Source organism: Mytilus edulis, chromosome 9 (assembly GCF_963676685.1).
Source record: "Mytilus edulis chromosome 9, xbMytEdul2.2, whole genome shotgun sequence".
NCBI classification, from domain to species: Eukaryota; Metazoa; Mollusca; class Bivalvia; order Mytilida; family Mytilidae; genus Mytilus; species Mytilus edulis.
The window spans coordinates 4,628,676-4,656,262 of record NC_092352.1 but is presented as its reverse complement, the minus strand read 5'-3'; the positions used below and the strand labels follow the sequence as shown (position 1 = coordinate 4,656,262).

At 32.0% G+C, this 27,587-nt stretch overlaps 1 protein-coding gene across 1 annotated transcript in view; it reads left to right on the top strand.

The window, feature by feature from the left end:
* Positions 1–4,105: 4,105 nt before the first annotated feature.
* Positions 4,106–27,587, top strand: part of LOC139489398 (uncharacterized) — a 66,866-nt gene continuing 43,384 nt past the window's right edge. Inside the window, exons 1-6 of the mRNA XM_071275714.1 lie at positions 4,106–4,124; positions 13,557–13,742; positions 15,195–15,359; positions 20,398–20,571; positions 21,266–22,898; positions 23,805–23,986. Of these exons, the coding sequence (XP_071131815.1) occupies positions 4,106–4,124; positions 13,557–13,742; positions 15,195–15,359; positions 20,398–20,571; positions 21,266–22,898; positions 23,805–23,986 (2,359 nt within the window). The remainder of the gene's footprint in view (positions 4,125–13,556; positions 13,743–15,194; positions 15,360–20,397; positions 20,572–21,265; positions 22,899–23,804; positions 23,987–27,587) is intronic.

Below are 27,587 nucleotides of genomic sequence, written 5' to 3'. Positions count from 1 at the left end.
ACTTTGGTCGTTCGATATTGAGAGCCGATTCAGAGTAACGAAGTATTTCATGGTCCTTATATCCCCTTTGCTTAAGATGGCCTTTGAATTTACAAAGTGTATCTTTTAAATATTGCGTGTTGCTGTTGTTTCGGTGGTGGCGAATAGCTTCCCCTTTTAAAAATCCGGAGAAGACTGTTCGGTTATGCATAGACGTCCTATCTAAATATTGAAACGTATCAGTAGGTTTGGTGTAGCTCTTTATATCAAGGATACCGGTGTTCCTGAACCTCAACCCTTCATGTACGACTGTATCGAGAAAAAAAATAATAAAGGGTGATGATCATTTGCTATTTTAAAAAAACTCCTCAACCTCTTTTCGTGATGAATGAGCTATTATAAACGTATCATCTCTATACCTTCCGTTAAATATGATCTTATTTTTATACTTATATTTTTCAGTAATTTCATTGATAACTTCGAATGTTCTAATATCACAAATTTCTGGGCTGCATTTACTTCCCATACTAGCGCTTATTTTCTGTACAAAGAATCGGTCATTAAATTCAAAACAATTGTTTTTTCAACACTGGATAATCTTCTTTTACTGCACTGTTATAAGCCCGTTCAACAGAGGGAATCCCGATCAGGCCTTAAATTTTCTATTTTATTTATGAAATCCTCACTATCTCTAATGTAATTGTTCTGTCTTTTAACTATAGGTATCAAATAGTAATCAATAAATTTGATAACCCTTTCGGTGACAGAGTTACATTGAGAAATAATTGGTCTGCATGGCAGTAATTCATTTACTGTCATCGTTTGTTTTTTTATCCCTTGAATAACAAGTTCACTTAATTTGTGAAGTTTAGGAAGGAGAAAAAGACGACCCAATCTGGGTCCCTCTTTCGAAGAGCCACGGAGAAAATCAAGAGTTATCCAATCAACCTCACCATTATCAAACATCTTGCTGATTTTGTCGACTATTTAGATTTTTAATATCTTGCAAAAATAAATAGATTTTTGGTTTTCTTAATTATGCCTTCCAATTGTTTCACTTCAAGCGCAGAAGGTGGATTTGATATGGATTAATACGTCCTCTTGTATCTGAAATTATGAGTTGTTGGCATGAAATATCGTTAATGGTGTCATGTTCTGTAAACTAACTGTGAAATATTATGTATTCAAACTTAACACCAACAAAGAAAAGTAGCTAGTATTTTTTATGCGTTCAAAATATACAAATTTATAATATTTTAAGCCGTATTTTAGTCTTTTGTTTTTAATCTATTGCTTTGTAGACTGTTGTTGTTTCCTTTCCTCCATTTTTTGTTCTTTGATATGGTTTGTCGGTCTTTCTTCTACGTGTGAATTTTGATTTATTTTAAAGTTTTTTGTCTGTCTCTTATTTAAGGAAAAAAGGTCTTAACAAATCTAATCTATTCATATTAATTTATTTTATTTTACTTTTTTTGATAGCGTTTTAGTTAAGCCTAGTCAATAGATATAAGATATGTGTAATGAGTGCCAATGAGACAACTCTCCATCCAAGTCACAATTTGTAAAAAGTACACTATTATAGGTCAAAGTACGGCCTTCATCACGGAACCTTGGCTATAAAGCTATAAAGGGCCCCAAAAATGAATAGTGTAAAACCATTCAAACAGGAAAACCAACAGTATAATCTCTATAAAAAAAGAGAAACGAGAAACACTTATGAACAACATCAACAAACGACAACCGTTGAACCACAGGTTCCTTAGTAGTCAAGTCTAGTTCAGCCTATTTGATATAAAAATAATGATATATGGTATAACATAAAATGAGAAAAATATTAACCAAATGACGCGGGTGTCAGAAGCTATAGGTCACTGTTCAGCCTTTAATATGAACAAATAAAATTGAGAATGGAAATGGGGAATGTGTCAAAGAGACAACAACCCGCCCAAATAAAAAACAAAGCAGAGGGTCACCAACAGGTCTTCAATGTAGCGAGAAATTCCCGCACCCGGAGGCGTCCTTCAGCTGGCCCCTAAACAAATATATACTAGTCCAGTGATAATGAAAACCTATAATGTAAAGTAAGATTTGAAAATTTGTTAAACAATTTATACGAGAAAACCAATAGCCTGATTTAAAGCAAAATAATTAACAAAAAACAAAAATGACAAACAGAAACAATTTAGATAATAAAGATAAATTTGAGTATGCTTTCTGCTGTTATTTGCATTTTATCAAGACTTTAATTTAATACAAGATATTTGACAAATATTTTCAATTTCTAAAATGCTAAAATTGATCGAATGCATTAGTAATGCTAAATATCGATATATATTCATATTTTCACTAATAGTTTCAATTTTATAACATTTCATCTAATTTACGTTTTTATTTTGATAGCCAAATATCTATATTTTACGGCATTTAAATAAATATTGAGGAACAACAAAATTAGTAATAATAAAATAACAAGTAATCACATCACTGTTAATTATATATTCGGGAATATTCGGTCTATTTAAATTAAAACTTGTATTTGTCATTTTTGATAATTATACAGCACTCGTCACATCATTCCAACTATTCAATTGAATTACGGATAACATTCTGCAATCATAATGAAGAAAAATGAAATCAAAATAACAAGTGAAAAAAACAGCTGCCATATTTCTGGTTTCAAGTTGGTACAGTGATAACAACAGTTAGATTACATATACACCCTTTACTGTTTATATTATGTATATATGCATATATTCAGTCTATTTGAATTAAATTTGTATTAGATTTTGCAATCTCTTATAATTGTACAGTAATTGCTGTCATCTCAGGTTTCAAACATTCAAACAGTTCTTTTCTCAAACAGTGTTTCCGTCGAACGTTAACTTTTGTTAATTAACAATCTGGTAAAGCCTAGAATCTATCAAAGTATTTGCTAACCAAGTTAGTGATTGTAATTAAGCAGTTTTCGTTCGTTGCTGTCTGCCTTAATTGAGTTTTGGTAGTAATTTAGAGCATACATTAGGCTAATATTTTTTTTTGTCATTTGGTCATGCCAGCTCCTTTGACAACTAAAAAAACAGTTTTTTTTTTACTTGATGTCAATTTTGAATACTTGAGAAAATATTACTGCTTGCAAAAACGAAATACTAAGCAACATGATACAGTTTCATCTTATCATATTCTAAACTATATATTTAATTTGACCAGAGTAAATGTCAAGTTATATGATTTAAAAATAATGAAAAAAAGACCTATGGTCTATGGTGGAGAGTCAATCTTAGCAGGTCTTCTTATATTTATATAGATTTGACTTTACTGCACACGATTAAACCCTTACACGGACATGGGGACTGTTTCATTAGTTAGGCAAAGTTTGTGTAAGGGTCCATTATTTCACGATTAAAATTGTTTTATTAGAATATATAAACATAATGCAATTGTTATCCTGCAATCGGCTAGTTTTCTGCATACAAATATTTGCATCATTTGTGAAGGAAACACATAAATTCAATCAATATATTTTCTGTGTTTTGAGGAGACATTAATAAAAAAAAATAACTGTTCAGTATTTACAGTTCATTTTGTGGTCCCTTAATATGCGATCCAAATATAACGCCATATCGATTTGCCGTAAAATTATATGCAACAGTTTGGATTTTTTAATGTCACATTTATAAAGTACAAAAAGGACAAATTCGTAGAATAAACAAAATATTTGTACAATGAAGGAGAGAATGACAAAAACAAATTATACTCGCTACAAACAGGAGGAAATGTTGTCTACCCTTACTTTTAGTACTTATTCGAAAACTCGTTCAAATTAATACTTTATTTCAACATGATATAAAATAAAAATATTGTATATGTATTTTGAAGAAATATACTTGTTATATTTCAAATAGTTAGACATCGAAACAAATTCTGCCCTACTAAAAGCTGTATAATTATCATTATTTAGACGAAATAAGAGATTGGGCCAAAGTTGAGTAACATTGTTATTAGATAGAATAAAAAAGACATTATACGATTATAACATCCTTGATCTGAGTCTGAACAAAGTCTCTACTACATGTATAACATAAATCCTCGATACTATGTTTAGAGCGATATGTCAATATTGGAATGAATGTCTACATACAATTCAGGTAAGTTTGTGCATTTTTGCAAGATGAAAATTCTGTCAAAACAAATATTAGCATTCCATTTGTACATAAAAAGCCATTATCGTAATACAAAATATCTTCCTTCAATAAACGGGTGTAATCTTGTAATTATGCATTTTTGTATCAAGATTATATCGATGTGAAATTTCTTTCATATGCTAACACTACGACACAAAGGCGTGTCGATTAAGTAAACTTAAAGCTGACTAATGCGGTATGGGCTTTTCTTATTGTTGAAGGTCGTACTGTGACCTAAAGGAGAAGGTTCACTAAGACCCCTTTTTGGCCCCAAAATATAGCAGTTTTAGAAAATTGTGAAAATGTAATCTTTAAGCTATATTTTGGAAAGTAAAATGCTTCTGCTACATAAATATGAGCTGTTTTTGACGATAAAATGCACAAATATCGCGTTCTAGCATCATTAAGTCATGCTAAATTACTGAAATCTTCAAAATGTTAGCATTTTGGTTTATTTTTAGACGGTTTCCGTCTAAAATGAAAGTGGCCGCATACGTGTTCATTCATAATATTGAAATGTAAGTTGTATTTGATGATAATACAAAACATATATAAAGGTTGAGGATGAACACAGATGCGGCCACATTCATTTTTGACAAAAACCATCTAAAAAGTTACGTTTTTTGGCATATTTGATAGATTTTTCATATTTAAGCTTGAATCAAAGCGTTTTTAATGACTAAATCAGTTAAAATCTTTCACATAAACTAATCGAATCAATTGAAATAGACACTTAAGTGTTTAAAAAGTGTCCAAAAACGTTCGTTAGATGAACCTGAAATTTGAGGCCAAAATCGGCCCTTACCGGACTTACTCCTTTGTTTATTTCTGAGTAATTTGGTCTTTTGTGGAGAGTTGTCTTATTGGCAATCATACCAAATTTCTTTTTTATATTATAAGTACTATATATACCATGGTTTTTACGAGTTAACTTATTTAAACAAACGAATCCGAAGGATGAGTTTGTTTAAATATGTTAATGAGTAAGACACATGGTATATGAAATTTGTAATATAGATAAAATGATTTACAGCTTCAAGACCTTCAACTAATATTGGAAATTGATCACGTTACAGTTTTATCCAATGAAATGGAAGCTCGCGCAAGTCACTTTTGCGCTTCGTGTATGGTCGTCTTTGTACTTCATGTAATAGAACCCCTGAATTTGCAGAAAGTAAAGAAAATGTCGGATTTTCCCCGATTGGTTTTTAGTTTTGCGCCCCGTGTATGATTGTAGGCGCAGGTAATTTCATAATGTCATCAGACTGAGGTAAACAAAAATGTCGGATTCCAGTAAGAATTGTTTTCATTTTTTTTTAATGTATCATACAAGTTAATCATATTTTACAGAATTTTCATCTAATTGAAAAATGCTTCTCTTCCGTTATTTTATTAGAGTATTTATTAAAACACAATTTTAATGATAAAACAATATTTTAACAGTGGCGGATCCAGGGCGTAGATAGTGTATGTCCCCTATAATCATGTTTTTTCACAGATATTTGTAGCCGATATTTATTCCTTTTTGTATAGGTACCCCCTTTTTAAATCGAATTTAAATTGAATTTTCGCAAAGGAAATGATAGTTTTACATTTTATTTTTTTCAAAACTGAAAGAAGAAACATTTAGTAATTGTTTCCAAAATTAAGGGAATTCGTAACAATTCTATGTAGTTTGAAAAGGGTTTCTTGAAATGTGGTACACATAATTTATTGCTTTTTCTTATAAAATGAAAACAAATGAAGATCTTGACCTTTTAGTACGTCTTACAGTTTCCTTAATATTTTAGAGGCGGATACATTTAAAAAAAAAAAAAAGGAGGAGCTTCAGCCATGGAATAACATGAAAATGAATATGTTATACCATGGCTGAAGCTCCGCCTTTTTTCCTTTAGATTCTAGTCGAGTTGTATATTTAATTAGCAAACTATGGTACAACATAAATTTGCATATGATATACCATGGTTTTCCCTCACCACACTTTTTAAGCAAATTATTTCATAAAAACATCAAAGGAAAAAATCCAATTTATGTTACAAAAATGATATAGATGATGGTTTTCCTTTATATAACACTTACATAGACAGTATATACAAATCGTAGTTTTAACGATTAAATAAATGATTGAATATATATGAAACTTTTATTAATCGCTTAGAATAGATGTTCTTTCTTATCAAGGTTCAACCATTTTAAAATCCTTCACTTCCGTTGACCAAAAATGTGTTCAAAACACGCCTATTTAATGTAGATTGCTTTTGATTTATTATATTAAGGTTTTTTGTTTGTTCCTCCTGTCTTTTGATTTATTATATTAAGGTTTTTTGTTTGTTCCTCCTGTCTTTTTTATTTGTTTGTAAAATTTTAAACCCTAATGGAAACATGTATGTTACACCAGTAACCAGTAAAATGCATTTTAGTCTTAAATGTTCATTTTGATGTTACCAACATCTGAAAAGACCGAAAAATTTATCATTAAGTCGTGTCAAATTTTCCCGTCAATGTTCAGACTTATGCAATACGATTAATTCACTGCTATTTATACATTTGCACTTTGCAGACAATTCATGTCTCTTGTTGTTTTTTTTTCTCGTTTGTTTTGTTGTTGCAATATCATTGTCCGTTTATTTTCGACTTATGACATGTATGAGTTTGAATGATTCTTTGGTACCTTCTTTGTTAGTATGATGTTTATGTGTACAGTTAAATAACATCTACTTCACAGTCGGAAAGTAGACTTAACAGATCTTAATTAACAGCAAGCGAACAAGTAAAAAGTAAAATAACAAAAATAACGAACTCCAAGGAAAATTCAAACGGAAAGTCCATAATCAAAATGCAAAATTGAAAGGTCAAACACATCAAACAAATGGAAAACAACTGTAAATTCCTGACTTGATACGCACATTTCCTTATGTAGAAAATGGTGGATTAAACTTGGTTCTATAGCTAGCTCTCAATTGTATGACAATCGCATAAAATTCCATTATGTTGACAACAATGTGTGAACAAAACAAGCGGACATAATTAGTAAAAATGTCAAAAATGGGATACAGCAGTCAACATTGTGTTATAATCTTAATCACTATAAAAACAAACAAATATGTCAACAAAGAAAAACAAGTGTCTGAACAGTCATGAGTTTACCGCAGTGTATAAATCTGAAAATGGACGGAAAGACTCAAAGTGTCTCATCGATTTATTCAATCTTTAAAGAGCTGTCCATACCAAAATGGCCATTTCGGATAATTTTTTTAGGTTTACTAGTTTCACTTTTCACCTATATATCATTAGCGTTGATGAATGTTGTCTTAGTTTTTTATTAGAATTACGATTTGTTTTCAAAATTTGTTTTATGACTTAACGGAAAAAGACGATTTTTGGTTCCCTATTCTTCATATTATTTTTTTAAATGCTGATGTTCTTTCTGTACCTTCTTCTAGGAATAAAATATCTTACTTGTATTTCCCAGAACCATTCTAAATTGTAGGTCCTCAATGCTCTTCAACTTCCTACTTAATATGACCTTTGTAACTTTTTTGACTTGAGCGTCACTAATAAGCTTTTGTAGAAGAAACGCACGTGTGGCGTACACATCTTTTTTATCTAGGTATGTATGATGAGTTCATAAAGGTTTATATTTTTCCCGACTGATTCGTTAGGCCCGTGTTTGTAGTGAAGTGTTATGTTCCAAATGTATGAGTATGAATTTTTAGGTAAAGTAATGATTTTGTCTAGTTTATAAAGGTCAAAAATAAGTATGTCTGAAGCTGTCAAACTGTAATATGGAATCCCTTAATATAAAAGTGTCCTTATTTTGAGTTACAATCTATAGACTTTTCAATATAATTTTTATTAGAATTCTTGTTACTGCTTTATGAATCTGTTATTGTCATTTCGAGACCTTTCAAAGGTGACTATGCGGTATGGGTTTTGCTCATCGTTGCAGGCCACAGGGGTTAACTTCTATGTCAGTTGGTCTCTGGTTGAGAGTTGTCTCATTGGCAATCATACCACATCTTTTTTTAGCCTCGATTGTTCAGTATTGACTAAAGGGCACTACATTATCATTTATATTCCTTCATATATGAATGATAGGGGTGTTGGGTATACATCAATGAGACAGAAAACCAAACGATCCAAATAACCCACAAAACATCTGGCCTTGCGGTCATAAAACTTTCGAGTCAGTTTGTTGTACTCGTACTCGAAAATCAATCAATCAAAATGTTGGATTTCATGTCGAGCATGATTTTTATGCTCCGAGCACTGAACAAAGTTTTATGACTTCAACCCCTGGTCACAAAACATTAATTTAAGGCAAGGCTTTGTTTTTAAGACCTGACCTAGGATAAAGTCTGCATTTATAATTAACTTGTATCCTGTTCCAGGATTGATTTTAGGAGGTACCGCAAAACAGTCAGCTTTCAAAGATTAGGGTTATGTACAGGGAATAACCGTTATGTACTTATTAGTATCTACGGTTTGTTCTGTAATTCAACCGATAAAGAGAGATAATAATATAAACTGTACTAATTTTCTGCATTTGAATAATAATTTTAATTATTCTATATCAACTTCACAAATAATACACGATGGTCGTCAAGTGTAAATTCTAGGTACTGGCGTTGTTTGTCATCTTAATAGACATTTGCGGAAACTAGGTCTACACTTAGGATTACACCTTAGACTTACGATTACAGTTAAAAAAAACAAAGGGTCATCTCAAAATGAAAAAAAACAAAAACAAATAAAGATACATAGTAAATTGATTTTTTTCATTATGTAAATACGTCTTTACGGCGACAAACGAAGTCAGCGCATATGGTCACAACAGGTGTTAATCGCTGTCGTGGATGTCTCCACAAAGTCCCCATAACTTTATATTTTTTTAATTCTCCGATTGCGTGTTCAACCTTTAAGTTAACTCTAAAGTGGGTTATCAGTCTATTTAACTTTCTACATTTTCTCTGCATATTCCGGGGTTTTCAAATAATTTGTTGTCTAGTATAAGCTGTCAGTACTGGATGTCTGTTTTGAAAAATTTTGTCGCCCAGCAGAAATAGCTCATCCGGGACAGGAAGTTGTTGTCCAATATTTCGCATGAATATATATTGCTGAGCATCGTTTTGATGTCCCAGAAATCCACATTCGACATAGCATATATCCTGCCTTCGTTCGATGTAACACCTTGAGTATGAATGCAGTAATATTGTCTGTGTCCCGAATAATATTGTTCCTGTGGTTCTGTTATCGGCCTATAAATTTCAGTTGAATTTCCGTCAATAGCCCCTACTGCAAACGGAACTTTTCCCTTACCCACCTTGTAAGTCCTGCCATTCATCCAAAGAAGGCCAATGAATGAGACGACTATATGTTTCTTCAAAAATAGGTATACATGCATGCATTTCATCTTTAATAGTCGAAACACTAACGTCAAATATTACAGAAAGCATGTGATATGACGGATACGATCGTAACTAGAGCATAAAAAGAAGTATTCTGTTTCTTGGAGAAAGCGTATGATTTCGACCGGTGTCTGAAAAGAACGTTCACATCGGCTACAATTTGGAGCGAAGTTTCAGGAGTTTCATCTGTTACTTCAAAGAAAGAATATCGGTTGCTTGTTATCAACGAAATTCTTTATGTCGCTACATGTAGTTCATCATTAAATCATTATAGGTCAATGTACGGCCTTCAACATATGCATACTTTAGAGTGGCATACTTAAACTATAGTTTAACACAACGACCAATATTAAATATGTTAATTATAGTTACATATTTTGCTTGAAAACTCAATTGTTCAACATTTAAAATCATCATAAATGAGATAGCATTGGTTTTGAACGAAAGTTTGTATTTACACTTTGAGACGACCAAAGTTTAAATGTTACCTGTAAGTGTAATCGTAATCCTAATCGTAGGTGTATGCGAGTTTTCGCAAATGTCTATTAACGTGTTATATATTCTTTTATTTGTCTGTAAATTATCATTTTTACTGTTTAGTCTATTTTTGGTAATGTTCATTTGACGTGGCTCGGTACTTTTAGTTGTTATCCATATTTTTGATGTGTTTAAACTTTTGATTTTGCCGTTTAATTAGGGACTTTCCGTTTTGAATTTTCATCGGAGATCGGTATTTTTGTTATTTTACTTTTTACCAAATAAATACAATTGGCTAATTGAATAACAAAAATAATGCACGTCTGTGTGGTTTTGTTCTGTTTCTTTTTTTAGGTAATTAACAATTAAAACAATTACACTTATCACAACTGATGAAAATGATTGCATACAAGTATATAGAATTTTAAAAATCTTTTACGTAGATACTTAAAAAAGACACCAACGACATGATATAGAAAATTGTAATTGTTTTTTAAGTCAGCATGACTTCGTTTTGAGTAAAAAAATAAATAAAACATAAACTAACAAGTTTTATGGAAAAATGATTCATGGATTTGAATGAAGAGCTATTTGTAATAGTTTATATAGACAACCAATTGTCTATGGCGCGCATTCAAGTTGTCGGAAAACAATTACTGGAATACGAGAGCCAATTGGTGGTTAAGGAAATATTGTTACGCTGCCTCTCTGGCGTTAGAGTCGGTCACCAGAGATAACAGGGTTACACAAAAAGGAATATATTAGAGGTCGGGAAACGTATCTTAATTTAAACCACCAATCTAAACCCGAAATAGGACGAAGGAATTATATACCAATAGAGGTGTATTAATGTACTATTGCAGTCCTGTTGTCATGAGTATTATTAAAATGAACTAGAATATTTATGAAGTTCAACATTTTATTAATGAGATAAAATACTGGAACAAGTCTGGAATCTCGGTGCTGTCACTGGTCAGTGCCCCCGGGTATGGTTGGTCTTACAACTATTCACGTGGGAGAATACTACTCATAAGCTATATATGTATAGCTTTTCTTTAACACAAATCCTTTATACAAACGTTTCAATCATAGTTATAATTACTTTTACTAAACAAGATCAAAAGGCTTGATCTTCCTCAAACTGTTATATTAAAAACATAACATATATGTTTTTCAATTATAATTATTTATATTTAATACTATCTCAATAGCCACGGTTATATTTTCATTAATTTATAATATACACATCTGAATCTCCGAATCTGGTGACAAAAGTATTAAGTCACCGTCACCCACAAGTTTAGTCACCGTCACCGGCATATTTAGTCACCGTCACCTACAGCTATGGTCACCGTCACCGTCACCGGGAATTAATCATCGGAACTTATATTTGTCACCGTCACCTTTTATATAATTATAATCCTATAATATATTTCACAATACTAACTTTTAAATTCATTACATCCGACATATTTGTATTTAGTTTATCTATCTATTTGATACGACTCTTTCCACAAGTTTGAGCTATCTCCCTTGACGCAGCCAACCACACGTATTTATATTCTAAATTGACTAATGAGAATTGAGCTTATATAGAGACGCCCAATCACGAGCCATCTTTCTTCTTAGGGAAATTCCCTTAACGGTGACAAACTAGTAAACAATGACATGTTCTTCACAAATAAATATAATTTATGTATTTAAAATGAAACTAAAAGCTTGGAAAACGTTTGTAATGGATACAAACAGATACAAACTACTGTATATAGCAATCGATAGTCAACAAGAAACGAGCATTCTAACTACACATCAAACATGTAACTGTCACCTAAATCGGTGACAAACATTAAAAATCGGAACGAGAGTTATTTACAGTCTCTAACTGTTCCGAGAAATTAGCAATCATACACAAAAGAAACCCAAACATAAAAAATTATCAGATGTAAAATTGAGCCAACAAGAATCACCATATTATTATTATTTACAGCGGTAAATAAAAATTTATGGCCTACGTTCATTTTCCAACAGTACGAGCATAAACGTTATCTGTCTCAAAAACAAAAATACACAGGTTTAAATCATACAAATTAATAGTTTTATATGTACAAAAATAAGCCTTTCCTGACTTATCAAACACATTCGATAACCAACTTCTGATCATGGATGATAACAACAACGAACATGTATATTAAAAATAACACTGAATAACTACGGGGAGCCGGCATAACATTATGATATCACAAAAATATAATTGTGGAAATATTTAAGACTAATTTTATGTTGATATACTTAAAACACGGCTGAAATTCTAAAGTATACAAATTCCAAAATATAAATATAAATTAACGAGTATACGGTATGATTTTTTTTCTAATTGATAAATGCCGTATGGTGATATATAATTGCTTATATCCATGTAATGATTTTGTATTGGTCGTGATTGACTTTGATATATCTTCAACAACTACATAATAGAACTTTGGCTTGTGTTGCTCAATCGTTAGTTTCTGTATAGTATTGTGTGGACTCATTTAGTTTCTGTGTAATATTGTGTGGACTCTTTTAACTTCTATGTAGTATTGTGTGGACTCTTTTAGTTACTGTGTAGTATTGTGTGGACTCTTTTAGTCTTTTCATCTGTTTACTTTTGTCCATGGTGTTGTCGTCTATCGTAAGTTTCTGTGTAGTATTGTGTGGACTCTTTTAGTCTTTTCATCGGTTTGCTTTTGTCCATGATGTTGTCGTCTATTGTAAGTTTCTGTGTAGTATTGTGTGGACTCTTCCAGTCTTTTCTTCTGTTTAATTTTGTCCATGATATTGTCGTCTATTGTAAGTTTCTGTGTAGTATTGTGTGGACTCTTTTAGTCTTTTCATCTGTTTACTTTTGTCCATGGTGTTGTCGTCTATTGTAAGTTTCTGTGTAGTATTGTGTGGACTCTTCCAGTCTTTTCTTCTGTTTAATTTTGTCCATGGTGTTGTCGTCTATCGTAAGTTTCTGTGTAGTATTGTGTGAACTCTTTTAGTCTTTTCATCTGTTTGCATTTGTCCATGGTGTTGTCGTCTATCGTAAGTTTCTGTGTAGAATTGTGTGGACTCTTTTAGTCTTTTCATCGGTTTGCTGTTGTCCATGATATTGTCGTCTATCGTAAGTTTCTGTGTAGTATTGTGTGGACTCTTTTCGTCTTTTCTTCTGTTTGCATTTGTCCATGGTGTTGTCGTCTATCGTAAGTTTCTGTGTAGTATTGTGTGGACTCTTTTAGTCTATTCATCTGTTTACTTTGGCCATGATGTTGTCGTCTATCGTTAGTTACTGTGTAGTATTGTGTGGACTCTTTTAGTCTTTTCATCTGTTTGCTTTTGTCCATGGTGTTGTCGTCTATCGTTTTTACACTTGAGTTTTTGTTATTTGTTGGTAATTCTGCTTTTCTATTTCTATGGTAAAAATTACAACAGTAGCATATAGAACGGACACTCACAAGAAAGCAACTATATATTCGGCTTTTATTTCTAGATCAAATAGTTATCTCTGAAGCTATAGTAACAAGTACATGGACCTCTTGGGGATCATGTGATAAAACTATTTCAAGTCCGGATCAAAACTGCATAGGAACACAGACAAGATTAAATGTAATAGAGGACACTGTAAATTACACTCAAAGTTACTATCCAGAGACAAGAGATTGTTATCTCACAAACGGTAAGTCGTTGACAAAAGTTGTATACGATACAAAAGGAACAATTAAAACACATCAGGTGGAGAGGGGTTGTCAACACAATGGAAACAATACATAAAAAAAGAACAACCAAAAGTGTATCAAAACACTGCATTAAAAAAAAAAACTAAAATCTGAACAACACAAATCATACCAAAACTCGCGATGATTCTATGTGCTCCTGTAAGATAAATAGATTCTGATCCACAATTTGGAACTGCCGTGTTGTTACGAGTGGTACAAATTAACAAAATATTCTTCAAATAAAGGCAACTGTAGTATACCGCTGTTCAAAAGTCATAAATCGATCGATTGAGAGAAAACAAATCCGGGTTACAAACTAAAACCGAGGGAAACACATCAACTATTAGAGGAAAACAACGAAACAACAGAAACACAGTAGTGCAACAAAAAACAAACGACAATGCAACATATATATGACGAACTATTGATAACAACTGCAATATTCTTCACTTGGTACAGGACATTCTAAGAAAAAAATGGTGGGTTGAACCTGGTTTTGTGGCTAGCCAAAACCTCGCAGTTTTATGGCAATGTTAAATATACCGCCAAAATGACATCATTACAAGACAGGAATACAGTACAAATAAATGCAATAACACTAGGGACAGAGAAATACATAAATAAATAATACAATTATAGTGCATTTCGACATGTTAACCACAGAATAAAAGCGAATACTTAAAATACATAAATTATGTTAGTGTTGAAACACTGATTTCTCGGCTGAAAACAATCTCGGAGATTAACTGTTTACCACTATAAATAGTTGATTCAAATTGTATTGGATCTGGGAACATATAAATACATTGTTAAAAGTGCTTTTACTTTGTAATGATATAAAACATAATAACAAACAATTGAAAATGTTTTCTGCTTTTTTTACATGTGTATAAGCAAAAACATATCAATATCATATCCAAAAATTAAGGTAATTAGTCAACAGTTTATGTCTGAAAAGCCAAGACAAGTACATGTATGGTTTTTGCCCTATTGTGAATCTTTTAAAAGACTTATAAGTAACATATGGATTGTTTGGAGTAGTAGTTTATTTTGTAACTTAAAGTTTTCATATTTCAAAATGTTCTATATTTTTCGTCTTTCATTAAGGTGTGTGAGGAGACCGATCTCTTTTCTTGATAAGCGAATTGTTTTATACAAATAGTCCAGAAAACAAATTTGTTTTCACTATTCTACAGAACGACCCTCAAACGACTTAACAAAATCTACGATCTACATAAGAATTGAAACAAGATCATTCGTACATTTTTGGTAATGAAAGTTGTCTACCTCTCTGACTTAGATTTCTAATGTATACATATTGTAGCAATACGCACGTCAGCTATACTTATATTATTATCTTGAATACAATAGAATGGTTCTCTTTACAAATAATGATTCATTAATGTAATTAGAAATAATTGATGGCGGTTACACATTATGGGGTGAATGGGATGATTGCTCCCAAAAATGTACAGAAAAAACAACTAGAAGTCGAAAGTGTCATAACCCCACACCATGCAATGGCGGTAAAGATTGTATTAGTTATATTGGAACAAACACACTCGAAAAAGGATGCGGTAAGTATTTATAGAAAATAGATTTGTAGTCGGATATTGAAAACGTTTATCCACAAATGCTGCGAGGATATATCTGATCAAAAGAGACTTTTTTTTTGATTTTCTAAATCCGACAAAGGTTAACTCTGAAAATGTATAAACCTTATTCTTTATTAAAAATCTTGTTTTAATAACGGTGAATTTAAGAGAGTTATGTCATAAATTATGGAGGTGCCGAACTATTGTAATTAGATAGTTAACATTTACAAAACAATAAGGTTGTGGTAAATAAAAATGTGTATAACTGTAAAGAATTAGAACGAGATACACAATAAAAGAATAAAGAAGTAATATTTGTCATGACTTTAGAATATTTAGAAGAGTTTCACAAAAAAAATAGACAAAGGTTTATTATTATGAGTATCAGCTGTTATGACTGATGATAGCTTAGAAGAGATACAGAAAAATTTGCAACTAAAGGTAGGAGAAAATTAACGGGGAATAGTAAACTTACCAAATTTCCTCTCATAAATTGTACTAGTATCATTTTGCATAACAGGTCGTTGACGAAGTTTTCTTTCAGAAGGGTATGAATGGTATGTGCGAAAGGGGAAAACATACACTGTCAACAAGATTCATGTAGCATCGGATCTAACGTACCCATTAGATATTTCAGATAAAATGATATACGTATGTAACTCGACGAACTCACCTAAAAAAATCGTATTTTTATTTATCACCTGATTTTTAAAGATTCCCCCTTAAATTTTCTTGTCATCAGATCACACATAAAACATGTATATTCCGTCACCTTGAATTATCTGATTTCAGTTAACTTTAATGGTTTTGATTATGAAAATTTGATAATTTTATAACTATTGTTTACAGATGAACGTTCCATTATTCTGCATTTTACTCGCTTACTTCATTTAGTTGTCAGATATTTTTAACAACAAAATTATATCTATTCATCAAAGCTTGCTAGTTATAAAGCTTTATCGGTAATTTGTACATTTTTCCTTTGATGTGTACTCGCTGATAATGTCAGTATCAGTGGACTGGCCGTGATATAAAAATTATTGGGTTAGTACGCAAATGACATGCGCGAATGCAACGCGTAAGGATCTACTTTCCCCTTTCATTCACAAAATTGCGCGTGATTTTTATCGCAGAAACGCACGAGATTTTTGGCGAATGAAACACTTGAACTTTCACAAAGTTATTTAGCCTTTTTTGTTGTGAAAATGTGAACAGAAAATGCATGAAAAAGCCGACAGACTTCCAATTCGAGTTTTTATTCATACAATACTAATACCTAGCCTGGTGCCGTTCCAATTAGCCTAGTAGTTTTCTTTTCTGTTTCTTGAGAAGTATTTGTTTTACCTGTTCAGTCACTATAAAGTGTTACAATTCATATTTAAACGCAACACATAAATAGTGACCAAAAAGGTACCGCTATCGCATGAGAGAAGCTAGAAAAAATGAAATTTACTCATTTTCGACATTTTTGTCTAATGTGGGACCATCATATACAATTTTAAAAGATGTGGTTTCATTGTCAATTTAAAACGTAGAACAAAGAACAAAAAAGTGAACTGATTCATATATGCGGATCTGGGATAAATTTTAAAAAGGGGGTAACCGGGGCACCATCTATTAAAATGTTTGAAATAATTATGAAGTAGACAAGAAATGAGCTCGAGCTTGTTCAGATAATTTACAAATTACAGTCAGCCTTTCACTGTTTCAGTAAAATATAATTTATGTAACTTGACGTTGTTGAACTTAAAAATGATGATCGGTGGTCATCGATGAAAAATCTGCAGATTCATATCGTATCCCCGTATCATTCTAATGTTCTGACTTACTATGCTCCTAGTCCAAATAATTATGACGTCTGGCAAGGCTATTTTTTTTTCTAGGACGCTCCATGCACTGTAGAGCTTCTCTCGAAGAGGAGCTTTTCTCGAAGAGAGCTCTTCGAGAGAAGCTCTACTGTGATAGTCGACTTTGGTATATTTTTAACCCTTTATTGATAGGATTACAAACTCCTGTGATTTAAATTCGGGACCTCGTGATTTCGTTTTTAAACCCGGGGATCGGGATCAGGACCCTCCTATCCCCCCTCTATGTTGATGCTTTGTGAAAAATAAAGAAATCTGACTTACCGATATGCTACCATTATATTTGCCATTGTTAGAGTCATGTCCAAAGCAGAGTATTAATGAAACACATGCAATAATTCCTTTTCAATACTTTGTGCAAGAAAACGCCATGTTTACTGCACTGTGACAAAATTTGAAATGACGTAATGCAGCCTGTGACGTCAAATGTGATTCGCCGTGATTCGACGCGAAAAAGAAGTTCGTTTGTTATTTTCTCTATTATTGTAGTAATTTTGATTTTTTTTGAATTACCGATAAACAGAATAAAGGACTTTTTGTTTTTGATACTGACTTTATCACAGAAAATATCAGGCTCGCCCTTCGGGCTCACCTGATATTTTACTGTGATAAAGTCAGTATCAAAAACAAAAAGTCCTTTATTCTATATGTCTAAGAGTCCAAGCTTCTCTTGATATACCATGTGACACTCCTCTGATTATCAAGAGAAATTATCGTCCGATTCAACTTAAAGACTTATACAAATCCATAAGTGTCTCATAATAAGACTATTTTTGAATATATTCTTTTTACTTAACCATTACATTGAACATATAGTATATATCTATTTGTGTCTACTCTCTTATTAAATAATTTTCAAATATACTATAGACATCAATAATGTGTGTTCTCTGCTCGGATACATTATATGATTTGTAGATAAAATAAAATAAGTATCGTTATTAAATAATTGAAAAAAGTAATGTTTACTATCTGTAACTGTATATCCAAATATTTGATGTTTTAATTTAATAAAACAAATAAATACTATTTCTTTTGAAGAGATCTTACGTGTTTTGGTAAAATCTAGTCAAATATAAACAATATAGAAAATGGTGTGGATAATTTTCTTCATGATCCCCAAGATTATACATATCAGCCTTCGTTATTTTCCACAGCGATAAAAGTGTTTTTCGTTAGAACAATATATTGTAATAATTTCCATCTAAATATTATTAATTTCTTTTTAGTGAGATATTGAAAAAGAAATTGGTAAATGAATTCATATTTAGGGTTTCTTGTATATCTAGGTATCTAAGCCATCTGTTTACCCTAATTGCTTGCTTTATTTTTGTACTTATTAAAGAGTTATATAACATTTTACTTGTTAATAATAAAGTCGCGGTATATTTGTTTTTCCATATAATCTTATTTATCTGAACATAAACTGTACTTTTAACCGAATTTTCTTTTCGAACAACTTGGATTCATTCTTCTGGGGTAGATTTTTTAATTTATGAAATTCGTCAATCTAGTTTGTCTTGACCTTTAATATGAGTATGTATATTTCCAATAATGACATTGTATCATCTAAGACATCATGTATGTAAATCAGATCACTCTTAATCCAGTCCTTGAATATAATTGTATTATTCAACATATACTCCAACGACACTTACCAAGAAAGAAATCCTGGATAATCAAAGGTTTGTTCTTTGTTTCCTTTAATTTCAACCAAAGACGAAGAAGAGGATCTTACTTCATTGTATTAAATACCTTAACTTCATAAGTTTCCTTACAAACAACGTTATATTGCTGGGTCTTCAAAATGCTCCACTAACCACTTTCTAAATTATTAACATCAATTTGTAACTTGACCACACAGTCATGAGGATTTAATTTGTACTACATCCATAATTGTGTACGGTATTGAATGTGCTCTTTGTGGACTGAACTACGTCGGGGAAACTCGACAAAGACTCAATTCTAGAATGAATGACCATCGGTATAATGTTAATGATCTTAACACTCTGCTCGACGAAATATAAGTCATGGTCACAGAAATTATACATCACCTGCTGTACATGTTCACACCCTGACAATTTATAGTCTGTTATCATCTGTTCAAAAACCTTTAGGAATTCAGTATATCAGAACTAAATTATACTCCATTCCATTATCTAAACTTCATATACCATTTTAAGAGGCCCAAAATACTTCTGTTATTGATTCTAATTATATTTTGTATAGATTAGTTGTTATAATCATGGACATTGCTAACCATAAACTTTTCAAATCCGTATCAACTACTTCCAAAGATGAGGAACAACGTAATTTTGTAAAGTTGAAAGCTATTAGGATCTGCTTACCCTTCTGGAGCACCTTAGATAACCCCTAGTTTTTGGTGGTGTTCGTGTTGCTTAGTCGTTGGTATATACCTCCATTCTGAAAGTATAGCGATAGAGACTACGGTTAATAGTGATGTAATACTGGTAGGTATTAGAAATGACTGATGTGTAAATACAAAGCAGTTAGGTAAGAGCTCTGGAATTGAAAAAAAAGCGTGAAAAGATTCTTGCAGAATTGCTCATTTTATGAAAGAGTGTCAGTCATATGTAAATTAAAGAAATACAAAACAAAACAAAAACAAATAGCAAATAACACCATAGCCAAATTTGGTCGTTCAAGTTCAATCGAGTAATAATATTTTGACATTTCAATAAGTTTCTTTACATAAACAGGGGAGTAAATCTAAGATTGCAAAAAAAAAAACATAATTTGACAAAATAGACAATATCATTGCTAAATAACAAGACAAAATGGCAAACAACAGTTAAAAAAACAGAGAAAACTACTGTTAAAGATTAATCATTAAAATCACAGTTGTACTGAAGTTGTTCTAAAATTACCAATAGTCCCTTTACCTATGAGTAGTTTGGTATGCCACTATTAATTTAGTAAAACATAATGATGCATCTTAATATATGATTACGCATCATGTAATAGTTGATTGATTTGGGTCTTTTTTATAACCCAAAGACATCGCAAAATACATAAAACATCGGAACATGTAAAAAAAATTAAAAGGAAATTCGACATTCTCCATTAGAAGACAACATTAACATAGATAAAACAATAAAGTAAAATATATAACGCAGTTTATGTTATTTCACTAGGACCTGTAGCAGGACAATGGGGAGAATGGGGAGCTTTGGGGAACTGCATTAAGACTAATTCTGGCATTTACGGAACTGGTACTTATCTACGATCACGAAAATGTGATAATCCAGTTAATATTTGTGGAGGCGAATACTGCATAGGAGTAGATCAGACTGAAGGAAATTGCAGAGGTAAGGAATAATAGTACTAAGAGATATTGAACTCAAAATAAGGCTTCTATGTCAATTAATATTAATTGATCGCAACTGATTATTAGACTATAATGTAGGTTCCTTAAACATATTAAAAAAAGAAGACAAGCGTTAGAAATGAATAGTTTTATAAAAAAAAATACCTAATTAAAGTGTTTATTATTAACACTACCCGAATTCCCGACGAATGCCTTCGAATGTTATTTGTCTGGTTTTTTGTTATTAACGGCCCGTGACAGATATGTCATGTGGATCCAGGACGAAAAAAATTATTAAAAATGAAATTTTACAAGGTGAGTCTATCGTGGTGAAGGTCAGCAAATATAAATCTCCTCATCTCTCTCTCTCTCTCTCTCTCTCTCTCTCTCTCTCTCTCTCTCTCTCTCTCTCTCTCTCTCTCTCTCTCTCTCTCTCTCTCTCTCTCTCTCTCTCTCTCTATCTATCTCTCTCTCTCATGCGCATTTAGATATTAACGTCTCGTCAATGATGCCCAAGGCCGCAATATTTAGATAGCTAAAACTTATTACTAATTGTGTCAGTTTTTTTTTTTACTTTATGAATTTACCTTGACGTTCGATACTTTAGTTTACTTTTTTGCCATACTTTTATACTCTATTCAATTTGGGTTTTTTCTTTTAATGCCTTTTGATGATAAACTTATTGTATTTTGCAGTTGTTCCTCCATGTCTTACATACCAAATGTTTAGCGACAAATTTCTTAAAATAGAAAATGCTATGTCAATTTATACCTCTTCACAAGTGGATATATACCTGCTGACGAAAAACAATTGTACAACAGCAACTATAATGCATACCTATTTTGCATTATACAAGATAACTAACATAACTCCTAATAACGAAGTTCAGGTGTGGGGGAATGATTACAGTGCTATGTTCAAGTTTAACCCAGGACAACATGAAATAGGATATTATCGTTTGTATGCAAGAGTAGGATATCCTGCAAGCATGACAGAATGGATGGAAGAATCAATGTATGTGAAAATAGAACAACCACCACCACATGCATTTATAAAAGGTGGAGCCGGAAGGACTATTGGTCAAGGACTCGTAGAATTTGATGCTCGTTCTGTGTCGTTTAGTTTAACTAAAGGCCCTGGTGATCCATCTGGGCTTATTTTTACTTGGATATGTCTTAATTTTGTCACAAATAGTATCTATAATCTACTGCAATTTAATATTGAACCAGTATCAGCGTTTAAGGATATACGTGACTATAAAAAGAAGTGGTACGAAACTAACTTTATTCCGTATATAGAAAACAAAGTCGCGTTCATCGATGGTTCTACACTTTACACCGTTGTAAATAGCTTAAAGAATTCTAATTCCCAATGCATGCTTGGAAGTAAGTTTTACGTCCAGGCTGAACATGACAAATACCCCCAAGTGAAAACAAAAGCAAGCAACACTTCTCCAGCGACATCATTTGTAACAATGACAACTGCAATGGACACAACTGCACTGGAGACAACTACACCGGACAAAACTACACCAGCGCCTCTTTATGATCTGATTGCTCTTACGCGATTTTTTTATATTGACTTTATGTATGAAATGGAGTCAAAACCTAAATCCGAATTGAAAGACACACAGTATGTCCTACCTTTTCCAGATAATAACACACTGGTTTTAAATGAAATGTTAGCATTTCTTAATGATTTATATAATGAAGAATCTGAAGCCTTTCTACGGGATACAGACGACTTTTTTGAAAGGTTATCTGACAGCTCGTTGACTCTTGATAGTTTGTATAAATTACGTGAACTTTCTGGGTTGCCTGCAAGTGCTAATGCTACTTTTTTTGATAATCTACTTGAATGGCTGCAAAACGCAAATGTATCGAAACAATTTGCATATGACCTGCAGGATTTGTTGGATAGCTTTAAATATGTTAAATCTTACATAAAAAATGCAACACAGTTAGTAGAACTAATCGGAATCGAAGGATTCCTTAAACTTGTCATTGACGACTCTGATCAATGTTTGATGGAATATTTGGTAAACATTTTTAACGGATTTGCTAAGATTAGCTCAATTGATTGGCATAAAATGAAAAATCAAGAAAAATATTACTTGAACTGGCTAGAGGATGATCTGTTCCACTCTAGTGCTTGTAAATTGTTCAACGGAACCGATGATGGAACCGGAAGTCTGACTGTTACCTCTCAAGATGTCTCAGAGGGAATGGGATTTTTAGTGTATTTAAGAGTAGAATTTGAGGAGTCTGTTAGTTACTTTATACAACATGCGCAATCAGTTCCTGGGAATCCTCAAGTACTGGAAATAGAGTAAGTATAGTTTTCAGTTCCATTTTGAATCAATTATTGCCAGAAAATAACAATCATATTACAACAGACGAATGTGCTTTTATCCCAGTAGTTTTCATTACAAAAAATGTTTCAAGCAAAGTGATGATTTTGGCTATTCTTTCAGGTCCCTTTTGGTCATATGGCTCTTCATGCATTTACGTACTTTACTTACTCCTTACTTTGGAATATTTCTCCTTTAACGTTAATCCAAATTATCGATTCGAACGCACCAAACATCATAATTCATAATTCATGTATTGATATATAATACCAAAAAGGATGTTGTATTTGTTCTTGTATTAGTATTGTCAGTACAGCACGTGTGTGCAAAGATTGTCTTTATTAGGATAAATATTTTAATTAGAATATAGCTACATCTTCAGTGTTAAACTTACCTTTGGATAATTTTCGTCATATGTTCTAACTTGACATTAATCTATGTGTTATCAAATACACTATTTTGTCTACGAAGGACTCATTAGTGGCGCTCGGATTAAAATCGGTGTCACCATCTGGACTTTTTTATAATCCAAAACGGAACTGTTTATAAAAATATCATTTCCTCCTTAAAAATCGTTTCTGTTTAAATGTTTTTAGCAATCCCTTTCTGAAGAGAACATTGTGCATATTTTGGTATTTTTATTTTACATTCAGGTGCAGGTTTATAACAAATCAGTACCAATTTTACTGCACTAGATGCGCATTCTGACAAATAATGAGCCTTCAGTGATGCTCGAGGCCAAAATATTTGAACATAAAAAACCTAATTAAATCGTTTAACATCTTACCAAATCAGACATGATTTAAATATTACCAAACATGAACTGATACTTTGAATTCTGACCTAATGTTACTATCTCCGACTTCAAATATATTCTTTTGTAGATGCAGATTGAATTGCATGAAGAAGACTGCTTTGACTTCCATAATGTCGTTAAAGGCTTCGTGTTCTTTTTGTACGTTTCAACAGCAAAAAGGATTAAAATTTTGGTGGAAAGTCAAAGATTTCGATTTATTCAGTAGAAAATCAACAACAAATGATGATTGGCAATCTTGGATGTTATCTGGTAATATTTAAAGCAGAAAAAAATATTTATACGCAACATAGTCACTTATAACAAGATGCAACTGTGATTGAATCTGTCACTATCTGGAAATAAAATAACAAAAATACCGAACTCCGAGAAAAATTCACAAAACGAAAAGTTCCTAATCAAATGGCAAAATCAAACGCTGAAACACATCAAAAATATGCATAATAACTGTCACAGATATTTCCTGATGTAGAAAATGGTGGATTAAACCTGGTTTTATAGCTAGCTCAGCCTCTCACTTGTATTACAATCGCAACAAATTTCATTATATTGACAACAATGTGTGAACAAAACAAAAAGACATAACAAGTAAAAATGTCAAAAATTGGGGTACAGCAGTCAACATTGTGTTTTAATCTTAATCACTATACAAACAAACAAATATGTCAACAACAAAAAACAAAAAGGCATATTGTTATTCTTTTACTTTTCTACATTGGCTAGAGGTATAGGGGGAGGGTTGAGATCTCATAAACATGTTTAACCCCGCCGCAATTTTGCGCCTGTCCCAAGTCAGGAGCCTCTGGCCTTTGTTAGTCTTGTATGATTTTAAATTTTAGTTTCTTGTGTATAATTCGGAGTTTAGTATGACGTCCATTATCACTGTACTATTATGCATATTTTAGGGGCCAGCTGAAGGACACCTACGGGTGCGGGAATTCTCGCTACATTGAAGACCCATTGGTTGCCTTCGGCTGTTGTTTGCTCTATGGTCGGGTGGTTGTCGCTTTGACATATTCACCATTTCCTTTCTCAATTTTATATAGACAAAAATCATAAGCAAAAACGAAATACAAGAACACAAAAAATATTATAGCACAATAACGCAATGTATAATTACCGAGACACGTCAAATAGATATTACCAGAAATAAAGTAAACAGTAAAAGTAATAATTTGCAAAGACAAATAAAAAACCCACTATAACACGCAATTTAGATGATAAACAACGTCAGTACTTAGAATCTATACTTCAAGACCATCGTGTATTATTGGTGAAAATGACACTGTGATTAAATCTGTTGAGCATTACTTCTTGTTAGGTGATACTTGATTAAATGCATCGGAAAGTCACTTATTGTTAGATGACATTTTGATGAAAGCTGTTGGGCGGGCACCACTCGTAAGTTGAAACTTTGATAAACGACATCGGAGGCCACATCTTGTTAAATTACACTTTGGATAAGTCGGGCTGTCCCTTTTTGTAAGATAACGTTTACATTTCGATTATATCTGCCAGACAGTCAATTCTTGTTAAATGATACATGGCTACATCTGTCAGCAATCACTTCCTGTTAGATAACACTTATAACACATCCGTCGAACAGTCACTTAACAGTTTGAATAAATCTGTCTGGCAACAACTTTATATAGGTTACCACTTTGATTATATCCGTCGGATAGTGACTTCTTGTTAAATGACACTTTGATAAAACAAATCTAAAGAGTAGTCTCTTCTCGTAAGTTGACATTTTGATTAAAGCCGACGGGCATTCACAATTTGTTTAAATGACACTTTGAATATATTTTTTTGGCAGTCACTTCCCATTAAAAGACACTTTGTAAAAATTGATCGGTCAGTCCCTTCTTGCAAGATAACACTTCCATCAAATCTGCTAGACATTAATTTCTTCTTAGATGACACTTTGATTAAATCTGTCAGCATACACTTCTAGTTATATGACACTTGATAAAATCTGTCAGCAGACACTTCTTAGTAAATGAAGATGACACTTTGAATAAATCTGTCGGACACTCCCTTCTTGCAAGATATTACTTTTTTTCAAATCTGTCGGACAGTAAATTCGTGATAGACGAAACTTTGATTAAATGTGTCAGCAGTCACGTCTAGATAGATGACATGTTGATTACACCGTTGGACAGTCACTTTCTTTTAGATAACAATTTCAATAAATATATCAGGCAGTGACTTTGAACAGTGTGCCACTTTAATCAAATTTGTCGGGCAGTCCATTCTTGTAAAAAATGAGACTTTGATTAAATAAGTTGGACGGTTACTTTCTGTTAGATTACAATTTCAAAAAATCTTTCGGGCAGTGACATCTTATTCAATGCCACATACATAAAAACTGTCGGACAGTCAATTACTGTTCAATGATACTTTGTTTAAATCTGTCAGCTGGTCATTTCATGTTAAATAACACTTTTAATTAAATCTGTTAAATAATCAATTTTTAATTGATGACATTTTGATTGAAACTGTCAACAATAACTTCGAGTTGGATGACACTTGATAAAATCTGTCAGCAGTCATTTTTTGTTAGATAACACTTTGATTAAACCCGTCTCATCGTCATTTTCTGTTAGATAACAGATAACAAAAAAACTGTCCGATAGTGACTTTTTATAGGATTCAACTTTGATAAAATCTTTTAGGCAATAAATTTTTGTTAGATGACACTTTGATTAAAACTGTTAGACATTCACTTTCTGTTAGATGACAATTTGATTAAAACTGTTAGACATTCACTTTTTGTTAGATGACACTTTGATTAAAACTGTTAGACATTCACTTTCTGTTAGATGACACTTTGATTAAAACTGTTAGACATTCACTTTCTTTCTGTTAGATGACAATTTGATTAAAACTGTTAGACATTCACTTTCTGTTAGATGACAATTTGATTAAAACTGTTAGACATTCACTTTCTGTTAGATGACAATTTGATTAAAACTGTTAGACATTCACTTTCTGTTAGATGACAATTTGATTAAAACTGTTAGACATTCACTTTCTGTTAGATGACAATTTGATTAAAACTGTTAGACATTCACTTTCTGTTAGATGACAATTTGATTAAAACTGTTAGACATTCACTTTCTGTTAGATGACACATTGAATTAAAACTGTTAGACATTCACTTTCTGATGACAATTTGATTAAAACTGTTAGACATTCACTTTCTGTTAGATGACAATTTGATTAAAACTGTTAGACATTCACTTTCTGTTAGATGACAATTTGATTAAAACTGTTAGACATTCACTTTCTGTTAGATGACACTTTGATTAAAACTGTTAGACATTAACTTTCTGTTAGATGACAATTTGATTAAAACTGTTAGACATTCACTTTCTGTTAGATGACACTTTGAATTAAAACTGTTAGACATTCACTTTCTGATGACAATTTGATTAAAACTGTTAGACATTCACTTTCTGTTAGATGACAATTTGATTAAAACGGTTAGACATTCACTTTCTGTTAGATGACAATTTGATTAAAACTGTTAGACATTCACTTTCTGTTAGTTGACACTTTGAATTAAAACTGTTAGACATTCACTTTCTGATGACAATTTGATTAAAACTGTTAATCATTCTTTTTCTGTTAGATGACAATTTGATTAAAACTGTTAGACATTCACTTTCTGTTAGATGACAATTTGATTAAAACTGTTAGACATTCACTTTCTGTTAGATGACACTTTTATTAAAACTGTTAGACATTGACTTTCTGATGACAATTTGAATTAATCTGTCGGACAGGTACTTTTCCACACATGCTACTTTGATTAAAACTATGGGGCAGTAACATCTGCTAGATAAACACT